Source organism: Solanum stenotomum, chromosome 3, assembly GCF_019186545.1.
Source record: "Solanum stenotomum isolate F172 chromosome 3, ASM1918654v1, whole genome shotgun sequence".
In the NCBI taxonomy this organism is placed as follows: domain Eukaryota; kingdom Viridiplantae; phylum Streptophyta; class Magnoliopsida; order Solanales; family Solanaceae; genus Solanum; species Solanum stenotomum.
Genome location: NC_064284.1, coordinates 45355741 through 45370597, shown reverse-complemented (window position 1 = coordinate 45370597; position 14857 = coordinate 45355741). Strand labels below are relative to the sequence as shown.

Here is a 14857-nt window from a genome sequence, read left to right as displayed (position 1 = left end):
ATGAAGGAATATTTATTATCTTATTTGTTTGTTTTTACTTTTCCTACCGCAGCACGAACTAATTTTTTAACAAGTTTGATATGATAAATTGAAAAAATAACGAAATAAGCTATTATAAACGATGACTTATTTAAATACTACATTGATAACGTAAAAATTAGTTAATGACTTATATACATAGATTGATAATGTAAATATTATTTAAAGTAATGTATGTGTGGTTATATAAATTAAAGTGGTTTGTTATTGGAAGGCTATAAGAAAACGATATATAGGCAAGAATTTGTGAGAGAGCAATATTTAAGGAATGACACACCATGTTTACCGCTTCTTATTTCAAGTAATGGATCAAAATCATCTTCATTTATGAGTATATAAGTAAGGTGGTTGTATGAATGAAAATAAGCAGAAAGAGGAACAAATAATGTTGCTTGTTTAAGAATAATTAATTATCCTGATTTCTCACAAAACTTTTCTAAGGGTAGTAGTGGTGTAAAGGATTGACCTTACACCAACTACCATCAACACCCCTAACAAATTTGAACAATAACCCCAACTTACCTACCTACATTAATTATAATTATAATGGAGTACTCTTATAGAACAAAAATCAATGTACTATTCATTGTACTCATTCTCTTTGTATTTGCTGCACTAGGGACAGCAACAAACGCTCCGAGGAGGAAACTAACAAAGAAATACAAAGGCCCATGTATGGCCGTGAATTCAATTGACAAGTGCTGGAGATGTGACCCTTTCTGGGCGGAAGATCGCCAGAAAATGGCTGATTGTGCGTTGGGCTTTGGTATCAATGCGATGGGAGGAAAGTATGGTCCATACTACATTGTCACAGATAATTCTGATGATGATGTTATTGATCCTAAGCCTGGAACTCTGCGATTTGGGGTGATCCAAAAGGGACCGTTGTGGATCACATTTGCCAAAAGTATGAGAATTGAATTGAGCAGGGAACTAATTGTTAGTAGCAATAAAACAATCGATGGACGTGGAAAATACGTTCACATAGCAAATGGAGCTGGAATTAAGATACAAAGTGCATCAAATGTTATTATCTCTAACCTTCGAATTCACCATATTGTACCTACCGCAGGTGGCCTGCTTAGGGAGTCTGACGACCACCTTGGCCTAAGGGGCGGAGATGAAGGTAATATAACTGATCGATGATATTGACTACTATATATATTGAAAAAAGAGAAGAGAATTTAATTATATGTTAACATACATGCATACATACAGGTGATGCCATTAGTATCTTCAATTCTCATGATATATGGATTGACCACATCTCTATGTCTCGTGCCGCTGATGGTCTTATCGATGCTGTTGCTGGTTCCACTAATATTACGATATCCAACTGTCACTTCACTGATCATGAAAAAGTAATGTTGTTTGGTGCTAACGATCATTCGGTAGAGGACAGGGGAATGAAAATAACATTGGCGTATAACCACTTTGGAAAGAGGTTGGATCAAAGGATGCCTAGATGCAGGTTTGGATTTTTCCATCTGGTGAACAATGATTACACTCATTGGGAAAGGTATGTACTTAATTATTGCTATTGAATGATGATTGTTGTAACCGCAGTTTAAAATGTGTGTTTACGTACGTACATACGTACATTATATTGACACAGATACGCTATTGGAGGAAGCAGTGGAGCAACGATCATCAGCCAAGGGAATAGGTTTATTGCGGAGGATAAATTGTTGGTGAAAGAGGTGACATATAGAGAGAAAAGTACATCAAGTGTGGAAGAATGGATGAAATGGACATGGATATCAGATGGTGATGATTTGGAAAATGGTGCTACATTTACACCATCTGGTGACCAGAATTTACTCTCTAAAATTGATCATCTCAATTTGATTCAACCAGAACCCTCTTCTAAAGTTGGATTACTAACTAAGTTTTCTGGTGCTTTGTCTTGCAACATTCGACGCCCATGTTAACTTCTTTCTTTTCCTAATTGGGGTGACAAACAGGACTATAATGTAACAATGTTATTCCTCATATATATATATATAGCAATCATTCTTTTCTTCTCTTGCACCAATATTTACATGAGAATTAAATAGCTAGTAATGTAACATATAGAATTAATTTGGTAAACTTAATTAGCTTGTTAACGGAGACTTTTAATCATCATAGAAAAATACTGCAACTTCAATAACACGTCCTACTTACCCCAAACAAAAATCTCATACCTGATAATGTATAATCAATTCATGTTGACAAGTTTGGACTATATTAGGTTTGGCACCAACATTGATCGTTAACGTTTGTCTTTGAAACCTCATTTTAGGCAGGCCAACATGACTGTCACAAGCTAAGTATTAATACCCAACAGTACAATTGAATTTGTATATGTGGCTGTGGCTGTGGGTTGAAATAACTAGATTATGAGATTATTATATATATGGGGCTCTAAATCTTGACACTTACAATTTATCTAAGGTGTAAAGCATGGTGATAATGAAGTTTTCACTAATCAACCTCAAAACCTACACTAACCTGATAATATACAATTGCAATCAAGAGTAGAGGGCATTTGGTCTTTCTCCCATGTAACAAGTAATCTTTGTTCTAAATACTCAACCTCCCTCTATTTTAATATTAACGAACAGCTCCACATTTAGTCATTATTATTATTATTATTATTATTATTATTATTATTAGTGTAACACGGCCTGTGCATTCAGAGTGATTGACTTAAGTGGATCGATGGATGGTCCAAGAGTTGAATTATAAAGCTTTAAGTCATCCTTTAATGCTATATCAAAAAATGAATTCGTGTGCTTAGTTAAGGATGAACTATCCACCCACAGGCTAGGGGCTTACGGAGCAAGGCCCGGGACGTACGAGACCTCTGCTCGATCATGTTGGAGCCTTGCCCCATGAGCAAGTGTTGGTTGTTTGCATACATATTACACTTGAGCACTTTTTTGTTCATTTCTCACCTTCAAATTAATTAGGGTAAAACACATAATTCTCTCTAGAATTCTCCAAGGATCAACTGTAAACTCTTCGCTGATCTAAACTCCGTGGATTCTTTGATATTCTCTCGATCCCCACATCGATCATGTGGACTCCATATTATTACGATTGTAGGATTTGATCGAATATGGAATGTTGAGACAAAGTTATGGGCTTGAATACCACAAGGACGTAAGGACCCTTAATTACCTTCGATTCTTCACTATCTAAGTATAGTAGCAAGCTTGTCGTTTAACGACAAATTTTGGATTTTCTCCTTTAATATTGTAAGAGCATCTATCCACTTGTAGTTGAACCAGGTGCGTGAGTGAAGTTCCATATAGCCTCAATGAGCTAGCTTAACATATATAATTGTTATTCCTTTATCTTTTTCGACATGAATCCCTTTCCCATCGAATTCATATGATTTTAAATGAACTTAATTAAAAGAATGTCCTAGGTAAATACTTCGTTCATGATTGTTGAAGAGTTTAGTATGGCCCTCAACCGAGTAAGATGTTAAGTCCTCATTCATAAATGCTGAGTTTCCAAATAAAGTGGATAAAGACGTACTCCCTCTATTTCAAAAAACAATGGTCTAGTTTCATTTTTAGTCCGTTTGAAAAATAATGACTCATTTCTTTTTTTGGCAACAGTTTAACTTTAATTTTTCACGTGACATATTTTAGGCTACAAGATTAAAAGACATTTTGGTACATTTGACATAACTTTAATTTAGAACCACATGATTAAAAAGTCTTCTTTCTTTTCTTAAATTCCGTTTCAAGTCAAACTAGGTTATTCTTTTTTAAACAGAGGAAGTAATATTAATTAATTAAGTATGAGAAGCCGGGCGAGTCTTCAATTTTGTCAAGTAAAAAGAGTTAAGTTAATTAAGAAAATATACCGAGGATTGATGAGTCCCCGTTTCTAATCATCATTGAGTTTATTCGTAGATGCTATGCCAATGATGCAATTTTAATGGAAGCGAAGGATTACCAAGTCAATTGAGTTGAGCTATATATATATATATATACCAATTTTCGAACACCAGGCTAAATAATAGTTTATTAAAATAATATTATTACAAATGTGTGATGAGTTATATGAACTTTGAAAGGGATATGTTGTCTTTTGTCTGAATTAAACCTCAGTCCTTTCATATTCGAATTTAATAGAAATAATTAGTTAAAATGTGTATATATAATAGCAAATGTAACATGACATGCTATTAAGATCAACGTGTTTCATGCAATGCAACATCACATTAGACAAAGAACTTCAAAGTTTGAATTAAACCTCTAAAATACAAGTTCATCTACAATATATCATTTCATATATAACAAAAATTATCTATAGTAATTCACCACATTCAAGTGTAACCCAAATTAAAGCTTAATAGCATAAAGACACAATAACTTTACTAATCAACATCACCTGGGGTAAACTACCACAAAATGCATTCTTGACAAAATATTGAAACTATTGCTTCATTGTATTGTTGTCTCAAATCTGTAGTTGGCATGATAGACTTTAACCTTTATATTAGTATGTGTACATCAGACAAGTTAAAGAATCTATTTTTCAATTATATGAAATAATTTGAATAACAATATACTTACCCGAACTATTGTGTGAATCAATTGGAACTGCATCTTATGCTTTATCCAGAAGTGTTATGCGTATTATATAAAACTTAATAAATTACATTAAAAGCTTTTTAACCGATAAAAATTAAAAGAAGCAGTAAATGTAAAATAATGGGATAAGCTCATATAATTGTCCACTAATGGCTCGATAGATTCATGAACTTCATGTTAATATTTTCCCAATTTATTGATTTATTTATTAAAAGGTAAATGTATTGTTTGGTAGATATTATAAAAAGGTAGTGTTTAGATATGGATAAAAATGTCTCATTAAGAAGGTGACTTTAATCTATGTATTCATGAATAGGGAAAACGAACCAACATTACTTTTTTAATAATTATTGAAAATTGAAAAAATACATATACAATTGTTCTAACGTAAGAGAAGATAGAAGTAACATCAAGAATTTGAATAGGCTTTATTAAGTCATTACAAATTAATTATTTTTTGAAATGTAATTAAACATTATTGTTAGAAGTTAAATTATTATTTTTTTTGGTAAATAAAGAATTTTACTTACCAAAATGCAATACAAAACACTTGAAAAAAAAAACAACTCAGCCTGGACATCCCAAGACTGTGTACTTCCAACAACAAACATTCTATTCCTAGCCACTATGCCCCTATCCTTCTCATTTCAGAAGTTAATTACGCAGGTACCAATCTAACAACTGCAGTTTCATGAAATACGAAAACAATAAAAAATAAATAGAGTAATATAATATAGAGAGTAAGGTTCTACATTAGATTAGTATAAAAAGGATTTGCACGCTATCTAATATATGATAGCAGCCAAGAAATTGAGTGATTCCTTCTTTCTTCCAACTTTGAAAGTACTGGAAAGTACCGATAGATACTATCATATAAAAAGAAGAGGTGGTCTGACTAACTCAATGAAGTGAATTTTTCAAAAACATGCTCAAAAAAATGAGAAAAATGGAGTTTTTGAAAAGAAAAAGAAACCCATTTTATCATTTAGACAAAAAAAATATTATGATTCTTAAGAACTCAACAGGCCCTTCCCCTTCGAATCAAACAAACAAAGAAGGGAATCCCGTTAAGTTCTTACGCTTTCATGTTGACAACTCAATTCAGTCGATTACTACAGGGATGAACCCAATCCGAAATATGAACCATAAAAGAAAATACCTATTAAATCGATTACAAGAATACCAGCTACAGTACCTATTATCCAAAGAGGAATCCTTCCAGTAGTATCGGTCATTTACCCCACTTCCCTTCAGATTTCATCAAGTGGTCACGCTAGAGACATAAACAATCATGGATAATTAAATTATGAGATCATTTCGAATGAGCTAAGTGAATCTTATTTATTCTCTTTCATTTTCTTAATTGAAGAAATAATTGGAAAATAAAACAGCAAGTACAAAAATGAGTAATAACCCCCAGTAGAGACTGGTACGATTCAATTCAACATTTTGTTCGTTCGAATTTGATTGTGTCGTAGCTCTATAATTCAGATTAAGTTTATGTTGGATGAATTGCATTGCTAATATTGATCCCAAAAAAAAGATGATAGGTACAACTAGGTTGTGAACAGCTAACCATCGTACTGTAAAAATTGGATAGGTTCGATCTATAGTCATTAGGGCCTCCTAAAACGATCTACTAAATTCATCGAGTTGTTCCAAAGGATCAAAACGACCAATTATTAATGGAATTCCTTGTCGGCTCTCTGTAAAATACTCGTTTGACCGCGGGCTTCCAAACACATCGTAAGCTAAACTTGTGCTGGCAAATAACCAACCCGTAATGAATATGGAAGGTATAGTAATGCTATGAATGATCCAGTATCGAATACTGGTAATAATTTCAGCAAACGAACGTTCCCATATGCTTCCAGACATGCTGAGCTTCACATATTTTTGTACAGTCAAAGTAGACCGATTCCGTAAAAGATGAGATAGTAAATGACAATTAATTGAAATTTCATCTCTGTGAGATCGTCAATATTGTATCGAGGAGGTCTTTAGAGTATACCGAATCAGTATAGCTATCCTTCCTCTAACACAGCAACGCAATTTGAATTAGTATCAAAAGTAAGTATTAAATCATTTTGTTTTCCTTTACTTGTTGATGTAAAATCATCTTCCATTCAATAGATTTTTTTTTCAATTCAATGAAAAATATTCTCATATTCCCACAATTTAAGTAGATGCGAGATATAGAAATTCTCTTTTCGGAGTTGTGGAAGCCATTTTGTTGTTGAAGTCTTTTTTTAAAAGAAATAGAAATTACTAGTTTTAGAATCTAGTTGGACAAAAAAAAGAGTTTTTAAAGCGGTTGTGTGATAACTTTTTCTTCTCCCTCATTCAAGATATTATGTAAATTAATATATTACTGAATCTAATGAGTTAAACTTAAATTAAAGTCAAAAGAAAAAGTTTTATAAGGTAATTGTTCGCTTTAAAATCGAAAATGGATTCAATACAATTCACCAGAATCTAAGAAATGATCAAATTAGAAAATCATTTCTATTTTGATTCTATAAAAATGCAAGTTTCATTTTTGAATGAAGTTAGACGACACAACTCTTATTAGTTTAATAGTTTATCCAAGAGTTACTCATTGAATCGGTTGATTGGAATTGTGGGATGGATAGATGTTATAGATGATGAATCAATTTCTTTTATATGTCTGGCACTTTATCTTTGTTAGTGTTGTCTGCCTATAATAATAGCTGAATCAAAAACTTTTCATTCAACTTATTCTTTCAATTGAAATTGAGATTTTTTTCTACCCTCCTATTTTCTTTTGCAAAATTTGAAACTTAGGTAAGTGCTTTTTAAACATATGTATAAAAAGAAAATATTTCATTTAATTTAGCCCCTTCATGCTTACTATAACTAATTGTTTTGGTTTTCTATTAGCGGCTTTAACTATAACCTCAGCTCTATTTATTGGTCTGAGCAAGATACGACTTATTTAAATTGAATATTTAAAATGAACAATTCATAAAAGGAAATCCTTCTATGGGATTACGTGTATTCTATATTTACTTACGTTACCAATTGTCAATTCTTGTTCATTGTCATTGAGATTCATGTCAATTCGGATTAATATTTAGGTACCGATATTACCTTCTTCTTTTTTCTACTTTCAAACAAAAATAAATGATTGAAGTTTTTCTATTTGGAATCGTGTTAGGTCTAATTCCTATTACTTTGGCTGGATTATTCGTAACTGCATATTTACAATTTAGGCGTGGTGATCAGTTGAACCTTTGATTAATTAACATTTATTTTTTATTGACCTCCTCCTTTCTTTAATTCACAGGCACATGAGATCAAATTTCGATTGTTGTGAAAGTTACTAAATGGATCTATTTTATTCTAATTCGATCTAAGAATAAAAAAATCACGCTCTGTAGGATTTGAACCTACGACATCGGATTTTGGAGACCCACATTCTACCGAACTGAACTAAGAGCGCTTTCTTATCAGAATAGATAAGATTGTAAACAAAAGGATTCTTTTCATAACCCCAATACATTTTGTATGCATATACTAGAATAGCATGATAAAAATCGAAGATTATGTCCAATTTGAAGCGATCTCAAGTGATCCCTCATTACTGCTCAAGGGAGAAGTAATAGGTAGGGATGATAGGATTTGAACCCATGACATTTTGTACCCAAAACAAACGCGCTACCAAGCTGCACCACATTCCTTCAATTGTTCCACAGTGTAATTGTAGAGAATTCCTGTCTTATTTTCCACATGACTATTTCCTCCATTGATATATACAAATTTCTGCTCATTTTGTCTTTTTGGTCTCATTTAACATTTTCTACTATATTAGAAGCATGGGTAGCAGAATGGTATCAACATGTGTCATTTTTTAATTTGTCAAGGGCATTTTCGTCATTTCAATCATATCCTTGCTGCCATTTTTACTCCACGTGGTAATGTAGTCATAGCTTTACTGCATTCATGCCTGCTTCCACCCGCTCCATCTCAGTGTTCTCATCTATTCACTGATCAAGAGGAAGATAAAAAAGTTTCTGCCCTGCACAACCATATTCTTTGAGTGCAACTTCAATTTCAGGTAATTTGATGCGTCTCTTTTCAATTTTTGGCTTCAATTTCTTAGTTCTTCGCATGCTTTCACCTCAATTGTCTTTTGGTTTTAATTTTTCATCAGATATATTTTTTAATTTAGTTTTAAATATATGGGTTGGTTTATATATATTGTGATAATTTTCTCTGGTTTCATCTAATCTATCAGTTAATAATAATTTCTATGTTCAAGTTTTATGTGTTTATGATTCTATGGTTCTAGAGATTTTTGTAGGCTGCTATGCACGGGTAGAACACTTTACGTTGTTATCATCACATCTTCTCAACTCTGCTTTTCTGTTTCTCGATATGTATCTCTTTCACTTTCTGATTGTGTGCTCTACTTAAAGATTGGTGTGCTTTTTGGTTTGATTGTTTGGGTTGAAGTTCTGTTCACTTGTAATTTTTTCGAGTTGAATGTCAAGTTATACTTTCTGCGTTTAAAGAGAAAAGTATATTTATCGTCCTTCAATTTTGTTGATTTTCTATGTGAGAAAAACGAAATCATAGGGTTTCAGTTTTACTTATTTGCAAATTGATTTTTTGGAGTTTTGTGTGATTTAGGGGAAAAGAAATTAGAGGTTATTTTTTAGATTCGTAATTTTTGTTATACTCTCGGTAAAATTAAGGGAAAACAAGCATGTTGCTTTTGAATATTTCTCAGCTTTTGCTCTATAGATGTTTGTAAAAAATCTCCAAAGAAGCAGCCTCTTTCGATTTCAGTTTACTAATGTAGTTTCTTAATTTTTTTAATTATCTGATAATCTGTTGTAAAATGTCACTGAGTTGAAACAGGGGAGGAGGAGTTGGCTATGGATTTTTCCGAGATAGTTAACCACTTTTTCCACCATAAGTCTTGGATTATTAAAGTAGATTTTTATCCTACGGCTAGCAACTTATGTGAAACTTTATACAAAAGATTGACAAGCTAAAATGAGAAGTGACATGGGAATTAACTACCATTTACGCAATGGGGATGAGGGGTTTGCGGCTCATACATACATTCTTCGAGCTCGAACGAAGTGAGAGGACTGAAAAAGAAAAATTGAAAAGGAAAAATAGCAAAACAAGAGTCATTTTAAATGGTTCAAGACTATGCCTTTTTTTTTTGCGTCTGTGTAAGTTTACCCGGAAGATCAACAGAGTATATGTGAGATTCAAGGGTCTCTCTTCAGTGAAGATAAACATTAATTTTTTACACTAATCAAGCATCTGCTTAAAGTAATACCAAATATTCTTTAGCTTTTAATTCTTAAAATCTTTTATAATTATCGATACTAAACTGCTAATTTAAAGTTCTTTGTAACAGCCTTTTACCCGTGTTGTTGTGACTTCGATACTAAACTGCTAATTTCGTGTTCCTACACTTCTGGAAGTTTCTCTTTCATTTCTGATAATTTTCCTCATGCTTATTAACTGCTGACTAAACTAGGGTGAAGACCTCTCGAGTATTCTCTGATTTTCGCAAAAGATTGAACTTGATTTATATTTTTTCAAGGAAAAAATGGCGTTTTACCTGTTTGCTAGAGATGCTAAATGTATGCTCTCGCTAACAGAATTTCCTCCCCAACAGATTGGATTTTTGAAATATGACGTTGCTGAAGAGGTATGTGTTGAGATTGTTCATATCATTGAAGTACATCACTGCAAATGTGGTAGACAGAAACAACGGATGTATAGTAGCAACATCATCTACTGTTGAACATTCAGTGAAACAGTCACTTGAGTGCGGTAGAACTTGCAATGCAAAGGCTGCAGCGATTGTAGGAGAAGTGTTGGCAATGCGTCTCAAAGTGGAGGGTCTTGATCAGGGGCAAGGAAACGGGATCCATGTCAATGTAAATAAAGAGGTTGAGAAGAAAGGTTTCAAAAATCGTATAAAAGTTTGGGCTATAGTTAACGGCCTTAAGAGCAATGGAGTGAAACTTATTTTGGATGACAATGAAAATGACAGTTGTTGCCCTAACTTCCACTAGAACAGTGCGCTGATCCTCTTATCGCACGCCTACAAGGTACAAATAATGAATTGTATCTCATATCAGTAATTTAGTTGTACTCAATATGTAGTTGGCTCTTAAAATATTATCATGATTTTTTTTTCCAGATCCTATAACTTCCCTACTGAGTCCAATATACTGACACATTGCCATAAATTTTGTATATTAGATAGATGTTATTGATTGAAAGAGAACATTGTCGATGAAAGGTAATTTGAGTACTTCACAATTTGCTTTGTGAATTGAGCTCACTCTGTTAGATTTTTAATATTTGTGTTTCACACTGGAAATATCTAGGAAATAAATGCTGAGTCATTTATTACTTTTAACCCCTCCAAAGACAATTCTCTATGCATTGTACTATAATGGTCAATTTAACTCATTAGTTATGCAGAGTTTTGGAAGTCTTGTACTCTGATTACTTACTTGCAAGTTTGAATTGACCATACATGGTCGGATGGTCCTCCTTATTGTTCTCAATAGATACTTCTAAAATTTTGTGTTTTTGTCAAATAAATTGATGTGAAGTATATGCGTGCATATAGATTACTTGATCTTCGTTAAATATTGCATATTATTATTGTAATTTATAACGTAGGTATGCGGAAGATGCTGCTTTACTACTGGAGATTTTGTGTGTGCCTATTTTGTGTTGAATGCCCAACTCAACTGTAACTGTGAAGGCCATATTTTTATTTCTGGTAGTTAGTTGTTGGCAAGGGAAGGGAATAGGGAAAAATGATTTTGTTTTCTATTACTTTGCAGCTTCGAGTTCATTGTGTTTAAGCCCTTGGAACTCCAATTGTGGGTGACTACAAGTATGGTTGGTTTGTCCATCGCAAATAGAACATACCAAGAGTAGATGTGTGTCTTATCTAAGGTCCCTTTATTACATCTGCATTGTAGGGAGCTTGTTCTCCCAAATATACCCAATTTTATTGAGCTTCACAGTCGAAAAGCGAAAAAACACTAGGATCATAGCTCAAACTCAGATGTCCTCCAGTTTGTAGCACCAATGCCATCTGCCATGGAAATTAGTTGGAGGCTTATGTACTCTTATTAGATATGACAATAGCAAGAGTCTGTTCAATTGTTTCCCCATGGTTTGCTCTAAGCATTTTTAATTCCTCAGCCAACAAATGAAATACTCAAGTTATATCTGTCTATATATAGGGCATAATTTGGAAACCTTCTAATTTAATTCAATATATTGCAACTCAATATTCAATGTATTTGTTAATGGAAGAGGAAATACTCAAACATATACTTCATGACCTGCATTCATTTGTACACCTCTTCCTTCGATTGTAGATGGTGGTTGCCCGTGCGTGCACGGACCTAATATTTATCTATTTTTGTATTTTATACAACCTTGTGTCAGTGTTGAAACTTGTTTATTGATTAATAATAACATGATTTTAAATTGTTAATATACATACACATACATTACCCGTAGTACACCGACACACATTGATGATTGCTCTGTCGTGCATACACACACATTATTAATATATGCGAAGTTGCAAGTTCTTCAAAAATAATCCACATATGTTTGTGTTATTCATGTGTAACTTACACTAAATTTGGAAAGTAAGAAAGTTCCATTCATTATACAACAAATTGGAAATACAAAATGTTTGACTACACAGTCGTCTAATTAACCAGTTAGAATTATGAATTAGTCCTTGGAATAAATAAAAATGCGTGTGAAAAACATTATGATAGTATTTTATCATAATGATTGAGTTCGTTTCAAAATCAATTACGTTATATTATTTATTCTTAACACGCTTGAGTCATGGAGTATGGTTGATATTACTCAAAGTTGTTATAACAACCTGATGCAATTTTAAATGACAAAAACTTGTGAAAGTATTAATAATGAGCTAGCTTAATAAATAGTACAAGACTAATCTATGAATAAAACACCTAATAATAAGGTAACAATTGGGCCCGTGCGCGCACGGGCAAAAATTATCTAGTATAATAGTAAAGGGAAAAGACTTCTCTTATAGATTATGTAGAAAATACTTATATATAATTATATACAAAATATATAAATACAGAACCTGTCGTAACAATAAATTAGTCTTTTTCGGAAATTCTCGGTAAGAAAGAAGGGGATGTATTTTTTTTCTGTTTTAAGAAAAGGAAAATCTTATTTTCCGAATCATTGTACAATTCAATTTGAATTAGGAATTCTGTGTCCAACTCTAAGCAGCCCTTAACTACATATGCATCTGATCATATATGTATTATCTATTCCAACAAATAATACAAAAGAAGGAGGTTTTTCAATGCGAGATCTAAAAACATATCTCTCTGTGGCACCAGTACTAAGTACGCTATGGTTCGGGGCTTTAGCAGGTCTATTGATAGAGATTAATCGTTTTTTCCCGGATGCGTTGACATTCCCCTTTTTTTAATTCTAGTTATTGTCATGGGAAGGAATGAAGAAAATTAGAGATCCAATCAAATATTGGTGATGAATCCCTCTCCCCCTCTTTTCTCTTTTTTCCCTTTTTAGAATAAGGGAGGAAAGAGAAAGAATAAAAAAAGTCGATTCAACATTCGGGCTCAAGTTCGAATTAACTGAATATTAATCATAGAGGAATGGGGGTAGAATAGAAAATGGGGGTCTAGGGCAAGAGTATTATACAAGATACTTAAATGATTACTTCAATTTGAAATATACTTTAGAAAAATCGTTGTATTTTACTATGACTTTGCTTTACTATTACTTTATTTTCGTGATTTTAATCTTTGACTTTTAGAATTGGATTTCAAGTTAGTAATTTCTATTTTATCCTTTCTTCGTTTTGAATCGAAAATAGAAGAGTTGAGTAAATCAAAAATCCAAAGGAGGTTCATGGCCAAAGGGAAAGATGTCCGAGTAACGGTGATTTTGGAATGTACTAGTTGTGTCCGAAACAGTGTTGATAAGGTATCAAGAGGTATTTCCAGATATATTACTCAAAAGAACCGGCACAATACGCCTAATCGATTTGAATTGAAAAAATTCTGCCCCTATTGTTACAAACATACGATTCATGGGGAGATAAAGAAATAGAGCGAACCAAGTACCTGTGTCTTACCCTTTCAAGGAAGGGGAAAAAATGACATTATATATATAACATATTTAAATAGAAAATAAACAAATCCTATTTTTGAAAAATCCTATTTTGAGTGGATTTAAAATGAATTAGAATGAAGAAATAGGATTTTAGGGATAAGGAATAAATTAAACAAACAAACCATGGATAAATCCAAGCGACCTTTTCTTAAATTCAAGCGATCTTTTCGTAGGCGTTTGCCCCCGATTCAATCGGGGGATCGAATTGATTATAGAAACATGAGTTTAATTAGTCGATTTATTAGTGAACAAGGAAAAATATTATCAAGACGTGTGAATAGATTGACCTTGAAACAACAACGATTAATTACTCTTGCTATAAAACAAGCTCGTATTTTATCTTTGTTACCTTTTCTCAATAATGAGAAACAATTTGAAAGAACCGAGTCGACCGCTAGAACTACTGGTTTTAAAGCCCGAAATAAATAGGCTTACTTTTTCTTCACTTGAATCATAATTACAAGAATCTAGATTTGAGTGAATCTAGATTTGAGTGAATCTAGATTTGAGTATCGTGTCGTAAGAAAAAATGAATCGGAAAAAAAGAAATCTGTTTTTATTGAATTGAACGTGTTCATTCATTTTGACTACTTTAGTATATTTTCTCATACTAATTTCTACTCTACCTTCCCGGAGTTCATTCTCCGGGTAACTCCATTTAAATTATTCTGGTGGATTCTTTCCAATCTACTTCCTTTATGATTTCGTTCGAAATCATATAAAGACAATTCCTATTTGATATAGCTATTTGTGCAAGTATTTTACGGTTAAGAAGCAACTGTCTCTTGTACAGATCGTGTATTAATCTACTATAACTATAGGATACTCCCCTTTCGCGAATTACTGCGTTTATCCTAGTGATCCACAAACGACGAAAATCTCTCTTTTTCCTATCCCTATCCCGATGAGCCGAAACTAAAGCTCTTATTTTCTGTTGAGTAATAGTTCTAGTAAGCCTTGAATGAGCCCCTCGAAAGCTTGATGCAAATAAACGAATTTTTGTT

General features: G+C 32.7%; 3 protein-coding genes and 1 non-coding gene across 5 annotated transcripts in view; 3 read left to right on the top strand and 1 right to left on the bottom strand.

The window, feature by feature from the left end:
* The window catches only part of LOC125860598 (uncharacterized), a 1020336-nt gene extending 1008501 nt beyond the window's left edge, over positions 1-11835 (top strand). The window contains exons 2-3 of one of the 2 annotated variants that reach the window (XM_049540597.1): positions 10297-10735; positions 11486-11835. In XM_049540597.1, coding sequence (XP_049396554.1) covers positions 10313-10699 — 387 coding nt within the window. In that variant the 5' untranslated portion in view covers positions 10297-10312 and the 3' untranslated portion in view covers positions 10700-10735; positions 11486-11835. Of the gene's footprint in view, positions 1-10239; positions 10736-11485 lie in introns of those variants that run through there. The other variant, XM_049540596.1, reaches the window with a different exon arrangement.
* Positions 1-14857, top strand: part of LOC125860573 (inositol hexakisphosphate and diphosphoinositol-pentakisphosphate kinase VIP1-like) — a 470733-nt gene that overhangs the window by 243864 nt on the left and 212012 nt on the right. The window lies entirely within an intron of this gene.
* LOC125860588 (probable pectate lyase P56) lies at positions 404-2068 on the top strand. The gene is made up of 3 exons (XM_049540588.1): positions 404-1165; positions 1258-1558; positions 1655-2068. The coding sequence occupies exons 1-3, from the start codon at positions 586-588 to the stop codon at positions 1968-1970; spliced, it is 1197 nt and encodes a 398-aa protein (XP_049396545.1). The 5' UTR covers positions 404-585; the 3' UTR covers positions 1971-2068.
* On the bottom strand, positions 8024-8097 carry TRNAW-CCA (transfer RNA tryptophan (anticodon CCA)). Its single transcript has one exon. It is a non-coding gene; the product is annotated as a tRNA-Trp (tRNA).